Source organism: Nipponia nippon, unplaced genomic scaffold, assembly GCF_047370975.1.
Source record: "Nipponia nippon isolate SJK-2023a ecotype South Korea unplaced genomic scaffold, ASM4737097v1 scaffold_1, whole genome shotgun sequence".
NCBI lineage: Eukaryota > Metazoa > Chordata > Aves > Pelecaniformes > Threskiornithidae > Nipponia > Nipponia nippon.
The window spans coordinates 157,771,690-157,788,658 of NW_028262290.1; the positions used below are offsets into that span (position 1 = coordinate 157,771,690).

Sequence of the window (16,969 nt, forward strand, 5' to 3'; positions counted from 1 at the left end):
AATCCTGCAAGCAGTTACATACAAAGCTTAAGCTGATGTATCAGTCATCTATTCTAAGCCCATGGAATGGTTCTTTTATAAAAAGTTTGCAGGAATTAAGTAAACAGTTGATGCTTTGCAACATGGTAGTTTTGAATTATTTTGAATCTAAGCATACGTAACACTTTGATTAAAAGCAAATGATTACATATTTGATTTTTTTTTAACTAGTCTCTTGAGTCATCTTCATCTTGTGTAACACCATATGAAGTGTGACAGAAGTAGGCAAGACCTAACAATATGTTATTGTAAACTGCTTTAGGTTCAGTTTGAAGAACGTAACTTTTAAGAATTCTTCTTTTTCATCTTGACCACTGCATTTCTCCCCCTTTCCCCCCCTGCCCCCAGCAATCCCATTTATGATTTAAATGCTCTTTGTCATTTTCAAACAGATCATTGGAAACTGTGTCTCAATCTTGGTGCTGAGCTCTGCTTTGCCAGTGATGTCAAGGACACTGGGTAAGTGAAATGGAAAACATCGTAATATGTTTAATTGAGTTTAAAAAAATCAAAAGGAAAAAAGAACAGCCTGTAGCTGTACCTTTCATACTATGTATTTAATTTGCCATCACTTTCAATAGAAAGAGCATGTATGTGTGGCCTTCTTTTCTACACCAACATGAGCTGTTGAACATACATTCTACATACAGGAACTGCAGACCAAACATTCTTAAAAAAAAGATGCTAAGCATTTTCTAGAGAATATATTCTTTTAAAAAGGCAGGTCAGGTTTTAAAATTAAAACAGGAGATGGTGAGAAGAGTAGATATGGACCGTGCTTGTTCAGGGCAGTATAAAATAGTTTCATGTTCACTGTGAAATTACAGTGCTCAGTTTTTGTGAAAAAAAACACATTGGGGATTTCGGGTATAAAGTTTGAGATAACGTTGAGTGCAAATGTCTTTTTAAAAACAGTTACTGACTCTTCATTAAGTTTTTGGTCAGCAGTGATACCAAGCTACTTTCATTTTCCCTAAAATAATCTGCTGCATTCTTTGTTACTTCAGTTTTCAAATATAAAAGTCTGGAATCCAGCGCAGTAGAACTGAAAAGGTTCTGATTTTATTGGTAAGAACTGGCAGTAGCATTTGAAGTGGAAAAACTGTTTTAACCAGTTGGGAAGGACAAGGTGTTTTGTATCTTCACTTTGTTTAATTAGGTAATCTTCAACTTGAATTCTTGAAGTTGGATTGCAAGGCTATTACATGTTTAAGTAGTGCAGAATACTTGCAGCTAATGTGAATTTCATTGGGAACATTAAACAGAACAAAACAAAAATGCTCACCTCGGGCTATACGAGTCTTAAGTACAAGCTTAGGAGTTCAAGCTCAGGCCCACAGACCAGTAATGTGTACCCAGTACTGCTGTAGCTGGTTTTCTTTTCAGCCAGGATACTGTCAAATCAAGAGTAGTTAATATTTTCCGGTAAACTATACTGTATGTTTTCATGCTATGTATATCTACAGATTATGAGTTTTATTAGATTTATTAGGTCATTTCTATAACAAACAAACAAACAAAACCCTGTAATCCATTTTGGAGGATTGAATCTTAAAATACATATTCTAGAGCTCACGTTTTAAAAATCTGTAGGAAAACTTCACAAAAATGCAAAAGAATAACTCAAGTATTCAAAGTAGTGCAGTTTTAAAATTATAGCCAGTATGATAAAGATCTAAGAAGTAAAACAGTTCTAGCACTTAGAGCAAGATGTTATGTTGAAAAATTAATATTTTAGAATAGAATTTTAACATGAGTATTGTGTCCACTAAGTTGCTGCATTCATCATTTGTTAAAAAAAAAAAAAAATCATTGTTAATGATCTATGAGATTAACAGTTGATAATAAACGGATTCTGTGGAAGTAAGTATACATGCTGGGTGCATTGTTGTCTCATAGGAAACAGATTAATGGTAAAACTCACTTAAAAAAAAAAAAGACTAACAAATGAAATTCCTGAATAGTTTGCCATAGAGATAAATAAAAGAAGAAAAAAGATGGAACAATTAACACACAGCTAACAAATGCACAGTCACAGCTGTCCAAACAGGATTAATAGAGTGTATTAGAGTACAGTGAGTCATGTGGTGCTTTGCAAAAATATCAACATGTGCTGCACTACATGCTACTGCCCTGTGGCACTGAATAGATGAAAAGAAATAAATATGTTAAGCAGATTCATGGTCTTTTCACTTTATTAAAAAAGCGAGTTTCTAGACTATAGAGAAGAGACTAGACTTCATCATGATGGGAAAGGTAAAAAAGCACAAGTTATCTAATGCACGTACTGACCTTTTTCAAGTTTTAAAAGTGGAAAAATGAGAAATTTTTAATGTTTCATAGCATTCTCATTAAATATGTAGGTGGTGGATGTCTCTATGTGTCATTCTTTTAGAACTCCAGGAAAGTTTTTACTACAGTAAGTTATTTTACTAAAATAAGTTAACTCATCTTTTCCAGAACTTTTCAGCCTTTTAGTAGTCATTCTTGAAAAAGTTTCCCACCAGCACCATACTGCCAACCACGGTGAAACAAATTGGGAACAGACCACTTAATAGCCAGGAATATAGAAAGAAGGAATTGCAAACAAAATTGAATTTTCCTAGAATTCTTCTCGTGATTATTATGGTTAAGTTAATAGTGATTTAAAACTTATTTGTATGTAGTCTAAAAGCATAGTATTTCTTTCTTTTTTTTTTTTTTAACCTAAACAATTCTTTAATATTGTATGTGGTAAATTGTCACCAACTTTATTGTATATATATTTGTGTCCACTAGAGATGTAGCTTTCTGTTCAGTTACTGAGTAGTCTTTGAAATTGCAGTCTTGGGAATTTTTTTTCTGTGGGCTGAGTAGGTATTTCTGTAAGAAAGTCGGCAAAAGCTCTTTAATCCTTTTCTCCCACAAACTTACGAAATGATGCTGTGTCAGATTTTTTTTTTCCTGATGAGCAGTGACTTTTTTTTTATTCATACGAGGAAAATAAATGTAACTTGTGGACACTATTTTTTCCCACCTGCTCTAACAGAAGTGTCAGGCTTCATTTTTGTTTCTCCTCATAACGCCTACTTCATCACTAGCTATTCTGAACCCCTTTGTGTCAAGGAATATTTTTGCTTTTCCAAGGAACAATTTGCTCAGTGCCGTACCTGTTTTGTTTCTTTTCCTTTAATGGTCTGGAAGCCTATGCATTCAAACTCGACTTTCTCAATTTTCTTGTACCTCTGCAGTCTGACTGAAAACATTCTCTGCTTTGAAAATATTCTGAAGGACACTGTCTGTTTGGCTTCAAGTGTGAAAGCAACTCTATTATCCTTCGTCTGTTTACCGGCTGATGCAGTCAGCCAGTTTTTTTTCTTCTTCTAAGACCGTCTGTGCTTTTTTGATACTTCTCCCTGCCTCTCTTGCTATTTCGATCAGCTTCAGCCTTTTTTTTTTTTTATTGGCTTTATCCTTTGAAAATTCGCCTTCTTTAAATTTTCTTCATTTTGGCATGTTTTTCTTGGATACTAAATTTGATTCCCCTATTTTTTTTTTTATTTAATTGACTGATGCTGAGTACAAGAAGCATGCATATCTTTTAGCATTCTGATAGCTGGCTGTAGCTCGTGGGTATGAAGGTACAAGGAGATTCGTAAGTGCCAGGTTTACCCTTGAAAGGAAGGTAACTGACCCTTAATTCTGTCTCTTCATTTATTATCACTGTTGAAGTCACAGTTCTTAAAAGCCCCCAAACCCTTTCAAAATGTGATGACAGAAAACTTGCTTCCAGGAACTTTAGGGTTTTCTGCTGCAATTTTAGTTCTGGGACGAGGTAAGCGTCCTTCCTTCGCACTCTTGGTCTCAACTGTGAGAGCGCATATCGCTGTGACATCATCTGTGCCAAAAGGTTTTTGGGAATATAGTGGCTCATCAATCCTAGACAACTGTTATTTGGGTATCATCCCAATATTCTGCCCTTTATTCACTGCAGTCCTTGATGTAGACCTAGCAAAGGAACAACCTATGGTTGTTGTTCTTCTGCCTTCTGGGATGGCCCCATAGCTTGTAGGCACTTCCACGTTTTGGAAAAATTTTGCTGACTTAGCTTTAGTGATTGACTAGCCTTTGGTCAGCAGGAAGGCCAAATGTCCGTGTTGTCATCTTCACAGTGGACCTCACCTGCCAGCACTACCTTTCAGCCAAACTCTCTTCCTCCTGTGCAAATGCTCTGTGGCTGTAGTGGTGGGTAGATCGAGGAGAAAAACTGCAGCTGGAAAGATGTCTTTAAACTTCGGTTTCAAAAGCAGCGGCTCTGAAAAAAAAACACTCACACAGGCTTAGTGCTTGCTGTAAGATGATGTGGCTCTCGTGGAAAGGCTTTATGCTGCCTGTATTTTTTAATAAGAAAGCCCATGGTGCATTTCATCCTCTTCTGGAATAGATAAGGATTTCATAGAAGATGAGATTTCAAGCAGTTTTCATACTAATACTGATTTTTTTCAGAGTTATGTTTATTAATATTATAAAAGCAGGATTCTTATCTAAAATAGACAATTTACTTTAGCTCACATTATTCAAGTATTTTACTAGGAAACTTAAGAAACATTTTGATTGATAAATGTGTCTTACAGTTTTGTAGTGGTCAATGAAAGGGAAAATGACCTTGAGAACATTGTCTTTTGTGTTTAACCGTGTGTCTTACAGTGTGTTGTCTGAAACAATTTTGCTTCCATATGTAAAAAGTAATAGAACGACTTTTTTGCATTTCTTAAAAAATGTAATCAAGATTTTGATGTAAATCTTAAATGCAATTTTAACAGGAATCACCAGATTTGATCTGCTTGGAGACTTCGGAAGGTTTAACTGGCTGGGAAACTTCTATATTGTGTTATCTTACAACTTGCTCTTTGCTATCATGACAACGTTATGTCTGGTCAGAAAGTTCACTTCCGCTGTGCGAGAAGAGCTCCTGAAGGCGTTAGGTAATATAGCACTGAAAGTTCAGTTTGTACTTGAACGTTTCCTTTCTCCAGCCTTGATACCTTGATGTGCCACTGTTAAAGCTCTGTTGCCACTCACAGAAACCTTTTTTTCGTGGAAGTTTCTATAAGTTAAGGTTAGAACACATAGCTTTGTTATTTTTTGAAGAGTTGAGAGCTAAGGTACAATGTTGATCTTGATGATACGTCCGTGTACCTGTTGATCTGCAGGTAGATTTTCAGCCTTTAGAGCACAAACATTCTCATTGCTACTGAGCAATTATTCCAAAATAAAACTTCAACTTGTGTGTGGGTTGGCTTTTTCCTTTTGTTTTTTTTTAAAGTAACTTATTAATTCCCTAAAAATAGGTTAGTGGAAGTCTTAGCTGCTTTGCTGTGATGCTTTTTTTTTTTGAGCACTACATGTTCAGAAAAATCGTTGCACAGAATATACAGAATCTTAGTAACTGGCTGAGTAAAACCCGTACTTGATATAATAAAAATTCTGATCAAATTGTGCATTCATGTTTCTTGGCCATAGAAGAAAGGCTTGAAACATATTTGATACTAAGAGGGTAAAATGTACCTATTTAGTAATTGTGTTGTTACTACGTCTTGTCTTTATTAATTAATGAAGCTCCTACCTCTTTAGAACCCTAGCATAGTATTTGCTGAAATGGAGAGGATTAATGGTGAAACTTCAGTGTTTATTTATAACTGCAGGTTCTGTTTGTAGCGTACTAAAAGGTACTTACATTAGTTTTCACCGATTACCACTTTCCAGAGCTGTGACCCTGGTAAACAAAATCAAAGCACGTCCTAGAGTGCACCTCTACTGGTGGCAATTAAGTTCAAATCAGAGCTACTAAACAAGGAAATACAAAGTGCCTGATAGTGTAGGATTAAAACAAGCCGTTCTGTGATTTTTTTGATCTTGAGTTCTGAAGCTGCAGGGGGACAGATTAGTGGGCCAGGGGTGTGTAAATCTGTCCATTGATTTTTATGCTGAAAATATTTTCAGAGCAGTTCCATTGTAGATGGGGACAGATACATGATGCGAGTATGATGTATTTGATATTACCCCCCCAGCTTTTAGTAAAGGTCATTTTATGAGAAGACCTTGATTCATCTCTTTCAGTGGACTTGCATAATCCTATTTTTTTTTTTGTGCAACTGTTTTGAGTGTAAAGGGATTACTTTGTATATTGTAATGGCTGTTGCAGAGCTCTGAAGGAAATAAATTAACATCAGTCAGCATGGGCTTATAGCAACAGGTCTGGTAAAACTTTAAAGTTTCTGTCTTAAAGCAAATGATGTAAAAGATTTACCTTGGCACTTTACTGTATTAAACATATAGTGTTTAATAAAAAATTGTGTTGAAAGCAGATTAACAAACTTCAAAATGCAGGCGTAGTAGGATAATGGTCATTGGATGGCATCATTCTAGAGGATTTTTTAGGGATTTTTTTGGCCTCTTGCTATCACATATTGTGCAATTTCGTGTAAATATTGTGATCAAAATGGAGAAGGAAAGTCATTTGTCCAAGGCTTGCATTTGACACAAGCAGGGAGTTGTGAATCCTGAAGAGCACAGGTTCCTGACAGAAACTGGGTTTGCTTTCAAGGCTATGCATAACAAACAGTGTCTGTTAAAAACTGTCACGTGGAATTCAAAGAATGAGAACCAAAATTTGTGTGCTCATTTCTCCCCTGTGCTGAAAACTGTGACACCGAGGACTAGAGGCAGGTGGAGCATCATAGCTAATTAGCGGAAGGTAAATTCCTGCTGCAGGCCTCTGACAAAACCAATTCATGTCATTTTGGGACTTACAAATACTACAATATTGAGTAGATGTTGGGTTTTTTAGTAGCGCAGTCAATTTTGGAGTTCCAGTGATGCAAGAAATTTACCTTGGTACATCATGGCACTTCAGTAAAACGTTCAATATAGTCTACACTAAATGAATAAGAAGCTCTTTCTGGTTTTGATCCTTAATTTTAGAGACTTGATAGGAGACTTCAGAGAGAAACTGTAGCAAGCAAGGAAGGACTGACATCATGCCTCTTGTGAATAAAATACAGTTAAATTTACCATCCTTCCCCACCTCCCCCGAAAAAAGAGTGGTTTAACTACTTGCCTGGGACTTGAATTAGCACTCATAGCAGAGACCTATGCAATAAGAACAAATAGCTGGAAACGGAGATAAATTAGTAATAACACAGGCCTAAAAATATTATAAGACATAAGCAGTTTAGAGAGGTGATGTGGTCATCACCAGTGATCTTGAGATCAGCAGTGGATGCTTTCAGAAAGATGCTATAGTTTAAAGGAAATATTTTAGGTAGTTATCTTGGTCTTTGTAGGTTGACAAGAGCAAAGGATTGCAAGTCTTTCTCTGTTCTTAACATGGAAGTCTGGGATTTAAGCAATGTGAAGTTAGGCTTCTTTTGCTTCCACGCTTGTCCATTGTAATGGACTTTTCTCACTTAAAACACGGCTGAGGCAATTCCCCAGAAGTAATTCTTGCCTGAGCTAGAATGTCAGTTCTGGTCTTCAGCAAATGCAAAGTCCTTAATCACAAAGTAGAGTTTGGTTTGTATGTAGTCCTTTGAATAGCTGTATGCATGAAACATGGGTGAATCTCAGTTTTTCCTTACTGTGTAATGTTTTGCAGGATTAGATAAACTTCATCTGTCAAACAATCCAAGAGACTCGGAGACAAAGCCGTCTGCAAATGGGCATCAGAAAACACTGTGACTAACAATCACCTGCAATCAACAGAGCTGAAAACATCAACCTCATGGCATTCCTGTCATCTCATCAGCATTTTTATATTGATTTTATTTGTTGATAATTTGGGTCCAACCTTGTCTCATTTTTTTGATGCTGTGTGCTTCTGCGGAAGTTAGGTGTGTCAGATTCTTCTCTTTCCAGTGAACTTTTGCTCTGCTTGTTTATTTCCCAGTGAGTTCTTGCAGGAGGTGCCTTGAAGACTGGAAGCTGAAGAGAATAATGCATTCCTTTTTTATTTGTTGACAGTCTCATATCTTTAGATACAAACCTGCTACCATTTGAATGCACAGTACCTCCTGTGTTGTATAGACACAGCTATAAAGAATAACTTTGGGACTTGGTTAAAAAAAAAAAAAAAGAAGAAAAGAAGATACACTTGAAGCCCTAAATGACCCTTACTGGAAATATAAACTACCTGGAGTAGGTATCCTTGACAGTAGATAAACAGTTCCACTAAGAACATGTTAAAAATGAAAGTAACGGGTAGAGATCCCAGTTCCTTTCATGCTGGGTACAGTAGGCTGTTCGTAGTCTAATGTCAAGAAGCTTTCTTGGAAGGCCAGCGTTTTCAGCTTTCTGTTCTTAGCTAGAAGTGCCGGGTTGCTTTACGGGTAGTCAGGCAATGTCTTACCGAATAGAGTGAAGTACAAGATGAAGATTAACTCCAGTGTTAAATCTGAGCCTCGTATGCTTTGTAAAAAGCTGTGTAGACCCCCTGTCACAGCTCTTACGGTTCTGTAAGCTATTGTGCCAGGGAGGTCGCTTACCCTACCAACTACATCCCTGTCAAATTCTTTATGTACTACTGTGTGTAAGCAGTACTTGTTATCAATGCAAGTAGCACAGGCCTAGGAGGCTGCAATTGCAGTTTTTTACAATCTTCTTTAGTTTGAAGTAAATTATTTCTCTGAATTTATACTATAGTTACCAGGATTTCTGTTCCGTGGCATAATCCAGTATCTTTCACTAGCCTGTTTTTTAATGTACACATGGACATGTATATAGGCCTATATGTGTAGATATCGTAAATCAAATTCTAAGCTTATAGAGATGACATAGGTGGCATGGTAAGTAAAACTTTTGTGTGTTCAATCTTGGTAGTATCAATTTCTGCGGTGTTACAGTTTAACTGCTCAGAGGCCTTAGATTCAGGATGGCATCGGTGGGTGGTAACGTCCTTTTTTCTTAGCATTACTGCAGCCTTAGGAATCCTTTAAGCAGTTTATAGTAAAGAAAAAACCCACCAACCAAAACTCAAGTAAGCATTCAAAATCTGGTTGCACTTTTGTCCTGCTCTGCCACAAGTCACCTCCAAACAGATTGGAACGGGGACGCCTTCAGTGCGAGTCGGGTATCGTTCCTGTTTGTGTCCCATTTCTGTCCAGCAAGTCTGTCTGTCTGTAGTCTGAGGTCTTCTGCGTGCTCAAGCGGTGACAACTGGCTCTCCAGCGTGGTTCCGAACTAAGATAAACCTTGTGTCAGAAACTCCTTGGCTGCTCTCCTGAGGTGGCTGCTCTGGGCTGTAGGCCCGACTGCTGTGTGTGTGAATGGGCGCTTTTGGGGTTCCCCCCGCCCCAGAGTGCTTGAAAAATCGAGCTCCAGGATACATGAGGATTTCTCAGTTTTTTTTGCAGCTGCCTTTTCTGGCTTGAACAGGGGCATAATGTAAATATTGCTGTAGTAAATATGATGCTAGAGAGTTACTTTTTTTTGTGTGATTAGTATAAATTCAAGGCTTATTAAACTGACTATTGATGTGTTGTATTGAGTCTTAGAAGAAAAAGTAAAATTGCTTGATTTCACTACAATTTACAAGCATCTCTTCTGTTGTTTGAGTTCAATGCTGACATTTTAGTGAGGAGTTTTTGTCTGAGTCAAAGTTCTGCAACGAAGAACAGGGAGCTGTAATTAAAAGTTGTTTTAAAATGTGTTTACATTTAAAGTATTGGGAGAGTTATTATTAGGGGTGTCATTCAGGTATTCTCAGAGCTTGTACCCTTATGTATTAGCATTATAGTTATAAATAACTGAAATGTATCCACTTGTCCATGCAAGTGATTGTGTGACCAAAATTGTCCTCGTGTCTTACTGGGGCTGGTGAAGTATGGTGTGTGAGGCTGGTTAGCTTTATTAAAATATTTCTGTTACAACTTTAAGACAGTTATTTAAATACACTCCGTGACACCGAAGAGATGAATTTAAGGAATAAATCTAGGGAGTGCGAACCAGCATAGGTCTTGTTCTTCATGCTTTTGGAGAGAGGTTTGTCCTGGCATCGGTGACCCAAGAGCACAGAAGATGGGACTCTGCTGTGTCTGTGGTTTCTGAAAGGGAGCTGGGCAATTACTTAATTGAGCAGAGGCCGTTCCTGCTGATAAGCACACAAGTTTCAGGCAAGACTTGAAAACTCTCTTTCAAAACGAATGTTTTGGCCTTGCCTGTTCCCCCCCCCTGCTTCTGCTGGACCCTGCAGTCAGAGGTGTGTGGCTTAGGGCTACGTTAGTGAGGATTTTACACTGAAATACGGAGGATGGTTAAGGTGCTGTGTGCTTTCCAAGGTGGCTGAGAAATTCAGAACTACCCTGTGCAACTACTGACAGTGTTTTGTTTTAAAATCAGCTGTTTGTATTGTGACACTGTCCACATCAAAATATGCCCTTGGCCTTGCAAATGACACGCTTATGCAAAACTTCTTTATGGATACAATGCTACAAATATACTACACGTGAGATACAGGTCGCTAGATACTTTTCACAGACGCATATGGTCACTTAAATACAAGCAACTGGTAATTCATTAATGGATATTGACAATACATTCCTAGTATTTTGACTCATGTAGAGTCCGGTGGTCTATACCTTCAAGGTATATACAGCTGATCTTAGTAACATTAACATCTGCCTCACTTCTTACGAGGCAAAAAGCACATAAATGCTTCCATCTTCAACTAGATACCACACAAGACCAAAAAATAGATGTAAACTAAGTGTTTAAGTTAGCCGTTTCTTGGCTTTTTCCTGTGTTGGTAGCACAATATTAAATGCAGTGGCAGAACTTCTAAGCGTAAAGCACACATACGTATCACTTTAAGCTAAAAAGTAACAGTCGTGGTTACTGTACAAGTAACAGTTTTTGCATTCATAGGAAGCTTTGTTTACCGTCTGTAACGTGGTGTTTATCTTTGGCCCTGTTCCTCCCATACCTTTTACCCTGTTGACTGTTTCAGTGTCATAGAAATTAAAGGATTTGACAAGTTGTTTTCCTTGACTGGTTCCGGAGTACCACCTGGAGTGCGGCGGGGCCGTGGCTGCCGAGTCCCCGCGGGCCGTGGGCCTGCTGGGACGGGCCCGTGAGCGGCTGCGTGCTTCCTCCGGGACGGCGGCGGGGCGAGGGGCACGGAGGGGGCTGCGGCTGCCTCCGTCCCGCCAGGTCTCTCCTGCTCGCCCACAGCTCTCTGCAGCGGTGATGCTGCTTAGGTGCTCGCCTGTGCCCACTGCTGCGCAGTAAAGACAAGATGGCCCTTCTCCTAACGCATTTACAGTCTAAGTTAGACAGGAATAAGGTAGAAACCAAGAGCAATTGGCTGCTTCGTGCATGTGACTTTCCTTGAGTTTTGTAAGAATGTTATAGGTTGTTTTCCTTTCTTTTCCTCCGCTTCCAGAAGCGGGACGGGCTCCGGTGGTGTACGTACAGCAGCTGAGCCTTACGCTTAGTGGACCAGCAGCTACAGTTTTGAAATACCAAATCCAGGAAGACAGCTAGATCCTGGTGTCTTGCATCTACTCTGATTTTTAAAATAGCAATTTTTTTAATCTAGGTAAAGTCATTTAAGCACAGACAGTATGCTAAGGCTACATTAATAACCTCTGTGAAAAAAATTGTACTTCATTTTAAAAAGTGATGCAAGCTGTGAACCTTTAAATGCTTTAAGGAAACACGGTCCCCTACCCCCTAGTGTTAGTATTTTTGTTGTTATTTTAGTGCTGACTAGGGAGAATGTTGCATACGCTAACTTCCCTCCCCACCCCCTGTATCTCAGGAGCTGAAATCTTGAGCTCCTGAATATTGAATTTACTACTGGTAAACAGGCAAGTTATTTCCGTCGCATTAAGAGCATTTGAACTTTACAAAAATACCGCTTTTGAATTCATCCCGTTGAGGGAGAGCAATCTAAGCCGACAGCCATCACCCAGGTGGTGATACCCTCTGCCGCCGCGCTCTGCCTTGCCCGGTGCCCTTTCCTCAGGCAGGCAGCCTCTGGCACCGTCAGGAGGAGTCGCGACGCTCCCTTTCTGCTCCAGGCGCGAGGAGGTCAGCCCGTGGTTTGTCCGTCTGCCCCACGCAGTTCTCGTTGCTGAATTGGGTTACTTGGGATTGGGACTGCGGACTCTCGGGGTTCCAGGTGGTCGCCGTGCATGTTCTTGTGCTGCGGCTTTTCACTCTCGGCTCTGTGTTGCTGGGACCAAGAAGTCATTCCGGATTTCCTGGCTGCTCGTTTCTGTGCGGGCCGTTCTGCGTTTGAACGGCTTCTTGCGCTCTTGGGAAATGGTTCCGAATAGAGCCGTGTCCCCCCAGACCGTGCCCAGAGAGGATCTCCTACAAATTTCATTTTAACAGTTAACGCCCGAGGATACTGGTCAGCATCTTAGGCAGGAGAACACATCTGGGGGGCATTCACACTGAGTGTGACTTCCAGATCCCCGCTCTGCCCAGTAACTGGGGAGGTGGGTGGGTGGGAAATGAGATGGAGCTCACCTGTTCTCCGTTCTTTTTCTAGTCGATCTTTAAGTATATTTTCAGTAATATGAATTTTAAAACCCTTAAATTCATGAAATTCAGGGGCTGATGAAACTTTTTTCTACATCTGGCTTTAATTCTTGAAGACACCTAACCTCTTGGCTTGCTTTCCTTTTTCATGTTCTCAAGTCATTTGCTATCTTATTCGGTGGCGTTGATGTTAATAGCAGGTCCTCCGCTTGATGGAGACAAAGCGGGAAGGAACAGAACAAGAAGAATCTACATAGATCTGATGTATCATCTGTAAGAATATATGCCAGCAGGGAACTTAAATGGGAAGGTTTTCTTGAGATGTTTCACAGTTGAAGCACCTCAAACTCTGCTTTCAAAGAGAAAGAAGAAACACGTGTATCGTTAGCATGTGAAAGTCAATTGTACGTTCTCTAAATGCGCCAGTAATCCACTAGCACTGAAAAGAACTTCATAAATTCTTAAACCCTGCTTGGTGGTTCACAGCGCAGCGGTATCCTCGGCTTTAAGTTTATAGAAGCCTGTGAACTTTTGAAGATAGCTCTGTCTTGGTGACAGAAAACCTGAGGCTGCTCACTAGTTCTGTATTAATTACCATTGTTTTAAAATAACTTTTTCAGTTTCATTTATTGCTCATAAGATTATTTTTTTTTAAATATACATAGCATTCAGTGTTTTAACAAATGTAGAAGGTGACTCCAAAGAGTCAAAGGGGAGGTGTCAGAAATATCCTGTAAACGTTGAGAATCCTGACATATCTAATTCCAAGCTATTTAAAAGCCGTATCTGTACGAAGGCCTCCCATAAATGTAGCAATTAGGAATTCCCAGTTCTGAAAGGCCCTCGGTATCGGCCTTCATCTGTACCTACATGAGCGCTTTGGGATGCTGCTTCTAGATGTTTGTTGTACATTAACCTCACGCGTTGCTGTTGCTTCTCCCTGCCCCCCCCTTACACTAAGTTTTATAGTCGGCATCACTGGATGAAGCTCCGTCATGAAGAGCGCTTTATTTTGCATTCCTCGTGTCTTCGGTGCCCCCATAGATACCGGCTGTTGAAGTATCGGGGCTCTTGCTTTGATTTCACTATATTTCTTTTCGCACATAGTCTATACAGAGACATTCCCTAGTTAGAAATGTTCTCCCATTACAAAAATGTTAGTGGTTATTCATTCATCTGTGCTTGATCTGTATTTTATCACCAGATTCCATTAAAACAATCCTGTCATTAGAGCGGGTCCTCTAACAAGTTACCAAGAGCTTCTGTAAGTGTGAATTAGGAGTGAGATGGAAATGGCGTAGCCATTGCGTATGTATCTGCTTTTGACTTTCAGGAGCGTGAGGCAACCGGCCCGCTTCTCGGTGAGAGAGTAACGCGCTGGTGCCGCCGGCTTGAGGCCACGCTGCTGGCGGTTCCTCCGAAGTGGCTGGCGCTCTGCAGAGCCGCTCCTCGCTTCTCTTCCCTGTGGTTTGTGGAGTAAGGGCACGGCTCTTGGCGTGCCTGGCTGCCTCACGCGACGGGAGCGCGTGCCGCAGGGTTCGGGGGGGTCGGCAGTGCCTAACTCGCTCGTGGTTTGAGCCGAGTCAAACCTTGCCTGGTGCCGAAGGAAGCCTCGGTGCGCCTTTTCTCCACCTCTCGTGTTCCATGCGTAGGAGCACGTTTCGGACCTTCTCTCTCCGTGTAAAACGACCGTTCAGAAAAGCGGCACCATGGCGGTACCTGGGTTGTGAATGCGATGGATGTGTTTACATGCTTAAGGAGAAAATTAACTGGTGCGTGACTTCTCTTTCCCCCCTAACCATAAGTTTTCCCAGTCTGCTCCAAAATACTTGGATTCACAAAATCTGTGCGAGTAACATTCTTCTCCCTGGCTTTATGTAACAGAACAAAGTTGAGCCACTTTTCTTTTTTTAAGGTAGGTTTCAAAGCATTTTTGTCTTATTTGGCCTGACTTCTAGTGCTTTAAAAACAAATGGGTAGAAAATGAAGATACATTTGGGTCATGGATTTGAAATCTTGAAGTGTATGAAACACATACCTGTATACAAAAAAACCATGGCTGGATTTCCTTCACTCTCTTGCGGGGTCAGGAGCCCAGCCCCGCGCTACCTAAATAGAAAGCGGCCGTTGCTCTTGGCTCCATGAAGCTTTCTCTCCAAAATCCCTTTGAGGAGACGGAGGATATTCTCAGTGCTGCTGGCCTTCTTGTCAGGCGGGATCAGCTTCACGGGGACTCGGGCGACACCACCATAAAAATCCAGTTGTGAGCTCGCGTTTCTACGGGTGTTGCCTCTGCTGGCGCTGTCGCAACAGCAGCGGGCGTCTTCTGTCGTGCGCTTTCAGGTTTTTCACTGCGGTGTCACTGGGTAACGTTTCAGTTTGCAAAAAAACCTAAATTATGCACAATCTTAACTGTGCGTGAGGCTGAGAGATGCTGAATGGAACCAGCGGCCGCCTCTCGCTCCGATTTGTGCTGAAGGCTTGGTAACCTCGGCAGGCTTGAGCAGCTGGTGTTTCCTTCACGTGGATGTATCTTGGGCCAAGGTAAAGTACAGCCGAAAAATGATGCTTTGACTGTTACTTCAGTCAGAACAATTTTCTGTGAGCGTAGCTTCTCCCCTCCGAACCCTTCCCGGTTTATTTGAGGTCATCCAGAAATACCTTTTATGATGCTCTCAGTTGTGGATGCTTTGCTGTGCTACAAAACTAAATGGAAATACTTGCCGCCTTAGCCAGGTGGGATTTTTTGTGAAAAGCAGTGGTAATGTGTTTTTTCCTTTGTTTGAAATGTTACACTGAATGTTTTGTAGGAAGATTTTTTTTTTTTTTACTGTGTTTTCAATAAAGTTAAAGTGTGATTCATAGTGGAGTTTTGCTTTGTTTTTAAGCAATGAAAAAAAACAAAAAACCCTCTGTGGCATTCTGAATTATCCTGCCAGTAGCTGGTGTGCATAGCTGCCTTCCCCTCTCTTCTTCCTTCCTCCCCCCGATGCAACACGCTTTTGAGAATCTCAGATGGTCGGGTTTTTAAAATACGTGATGCGTGGCACGTGGTGGAGCTGCCTGCGCGTTCAGAGGCGTTTCAGCCCTGCGCTGAAGACAGGCGCACAATTAATCTGAACCCTCTACTGTGGGCAGGTGGGGTTTGCTCATGGAGGAGTGCGCTGATTGCGTCGTGTAGGAGTCGTTTTCAATAGCTTAATAGTCGGACTGAAGGGCAATTTTTATATATTAAGAACCTGACCATCACGTTTCCTAAACTATTCGAAATTTAAACAGCTTCAGACTTCCCTTTCCATTTCACGGGAGATTTTAGGCCGTTTTTAAAGTTCAAGAGTCTGGTGGCTGGAAGGGACCTGGAGACGCCTGACCCGTTCAGCGGCACCAGATCAAACGTACGACGTTGTTCCTGGTGTGGAAGCAGCCCGGCAGGGCCTGCCTGCCGCGCGGTGTCTGTGCTGGCTCTAGGCAGCGCGTTCCAGCGCTTAATTGTCCCAGGCTTCCTAAATGTCGAATGTGAACAGCCCTTGCCACGCTTTAAGCTTTACTTTTGGTTCTCAAACGTCAGTAGTAAGAGAAATCTTCCTGCATGCAGCAGCTTTTCCCATGCCTGAAGGGGGACATTTCCCTTTACCTTCTGTATAAGAAGCGATCCCCAGTTCCCTCACCCTTTTCGTGTAGGCCTCTCATCGCCCCTTCTGCTGCCTCTGGGGACCCCGTCTGTTTCTAGAAATGCAGAGCTCGGAGCTGGGCACAAACCTCCAAGCTGGAGCCCTTACACTACACCGTGTCTTCAGTACCTCTTAGCTTGGGTTTTTCTTTTGGTGCTCTTTTGGCAATGCCATTCATTCATACCAAACTTCTGTTCTCCAATACATTTGGACAGGCTGGATCGTTGGGCTGGGGCCAACTGCGTGAGGTTCAACAAGGCTCAGGGCCGGGTCCTGCACTTGGGTCACAACAACCCCATGCAATGCTACAGGCTGGGGGAGGAGTGGCTGGAGAGCTGCCTGGCTGAAAAGGACCTGGGGGTGTTGGCTGACAGCCGCCTGAACAGGAGCCAGCAGTGTGCCGAGGTGGCCAAGAGGGCCAATGGCATCCTGGCTTGTATCAGGAATAGTGTGGCCAGCAGGACCAGGGAGGTGATAGTGCCCCTGTACTCGGCACTGGAGAGGCCACACCTCGAGTACTGTGTTCAGTTTTGGGCCCCTCACTACAAGAAGGACATCGAGGGGCTGGAGCGTGTCCAGAGGAGGGCAACGAAGCTGGTGAAGGGTCTGGAGCACAAGTCTTATGAGGAGCGGCTGAGGGAGCTGGGGTTGTTTAGCCTGGAGAAGAGGAGGCTGAGGGGAGACCTTATTGCTCTCTACAACTGCCTGAAAGGAGGCTGTAGCGAGGTGGGGGTCGG

At 41.5% G+C, this 16,969-nt stretch overlaps 1 protein-coding gene across 7 annotated transcripts in view; it reads left to right on the plus strand.

The window, feature by feature from the left end:
* Window positions 1-8,270, plus strand: part of LMBR1 (limb development membrane protein 1) — a 74,871-nt gene extending 66,601 nt beyond the window's left edge. For all 7 annotated transcript variants that reach the window (XM_087730074.1, XM_087730081.1, XM_087730066.1 and 4 more), the window contains 3 exons: window positions 432-498; window positions 4,842-5,003; window positions 7,676-8,270. In XM_087730074.1, coding sequence (XP_087586200.1) covers window positions 432-498; window positions 4,842-5,003; window positions 7,676-7,758 — 312 coding nt within the window. In that variant the 3' untranslated portion in view covers window positions 7,759-8,270. The remainder of the gene's footprint in view (window positions 1-431; window positions 499-4,841; window positions 5,004-7,675) is intronic.
* Window positions 8,271-16,969: the final 8,699 nt, after the last annotated feature.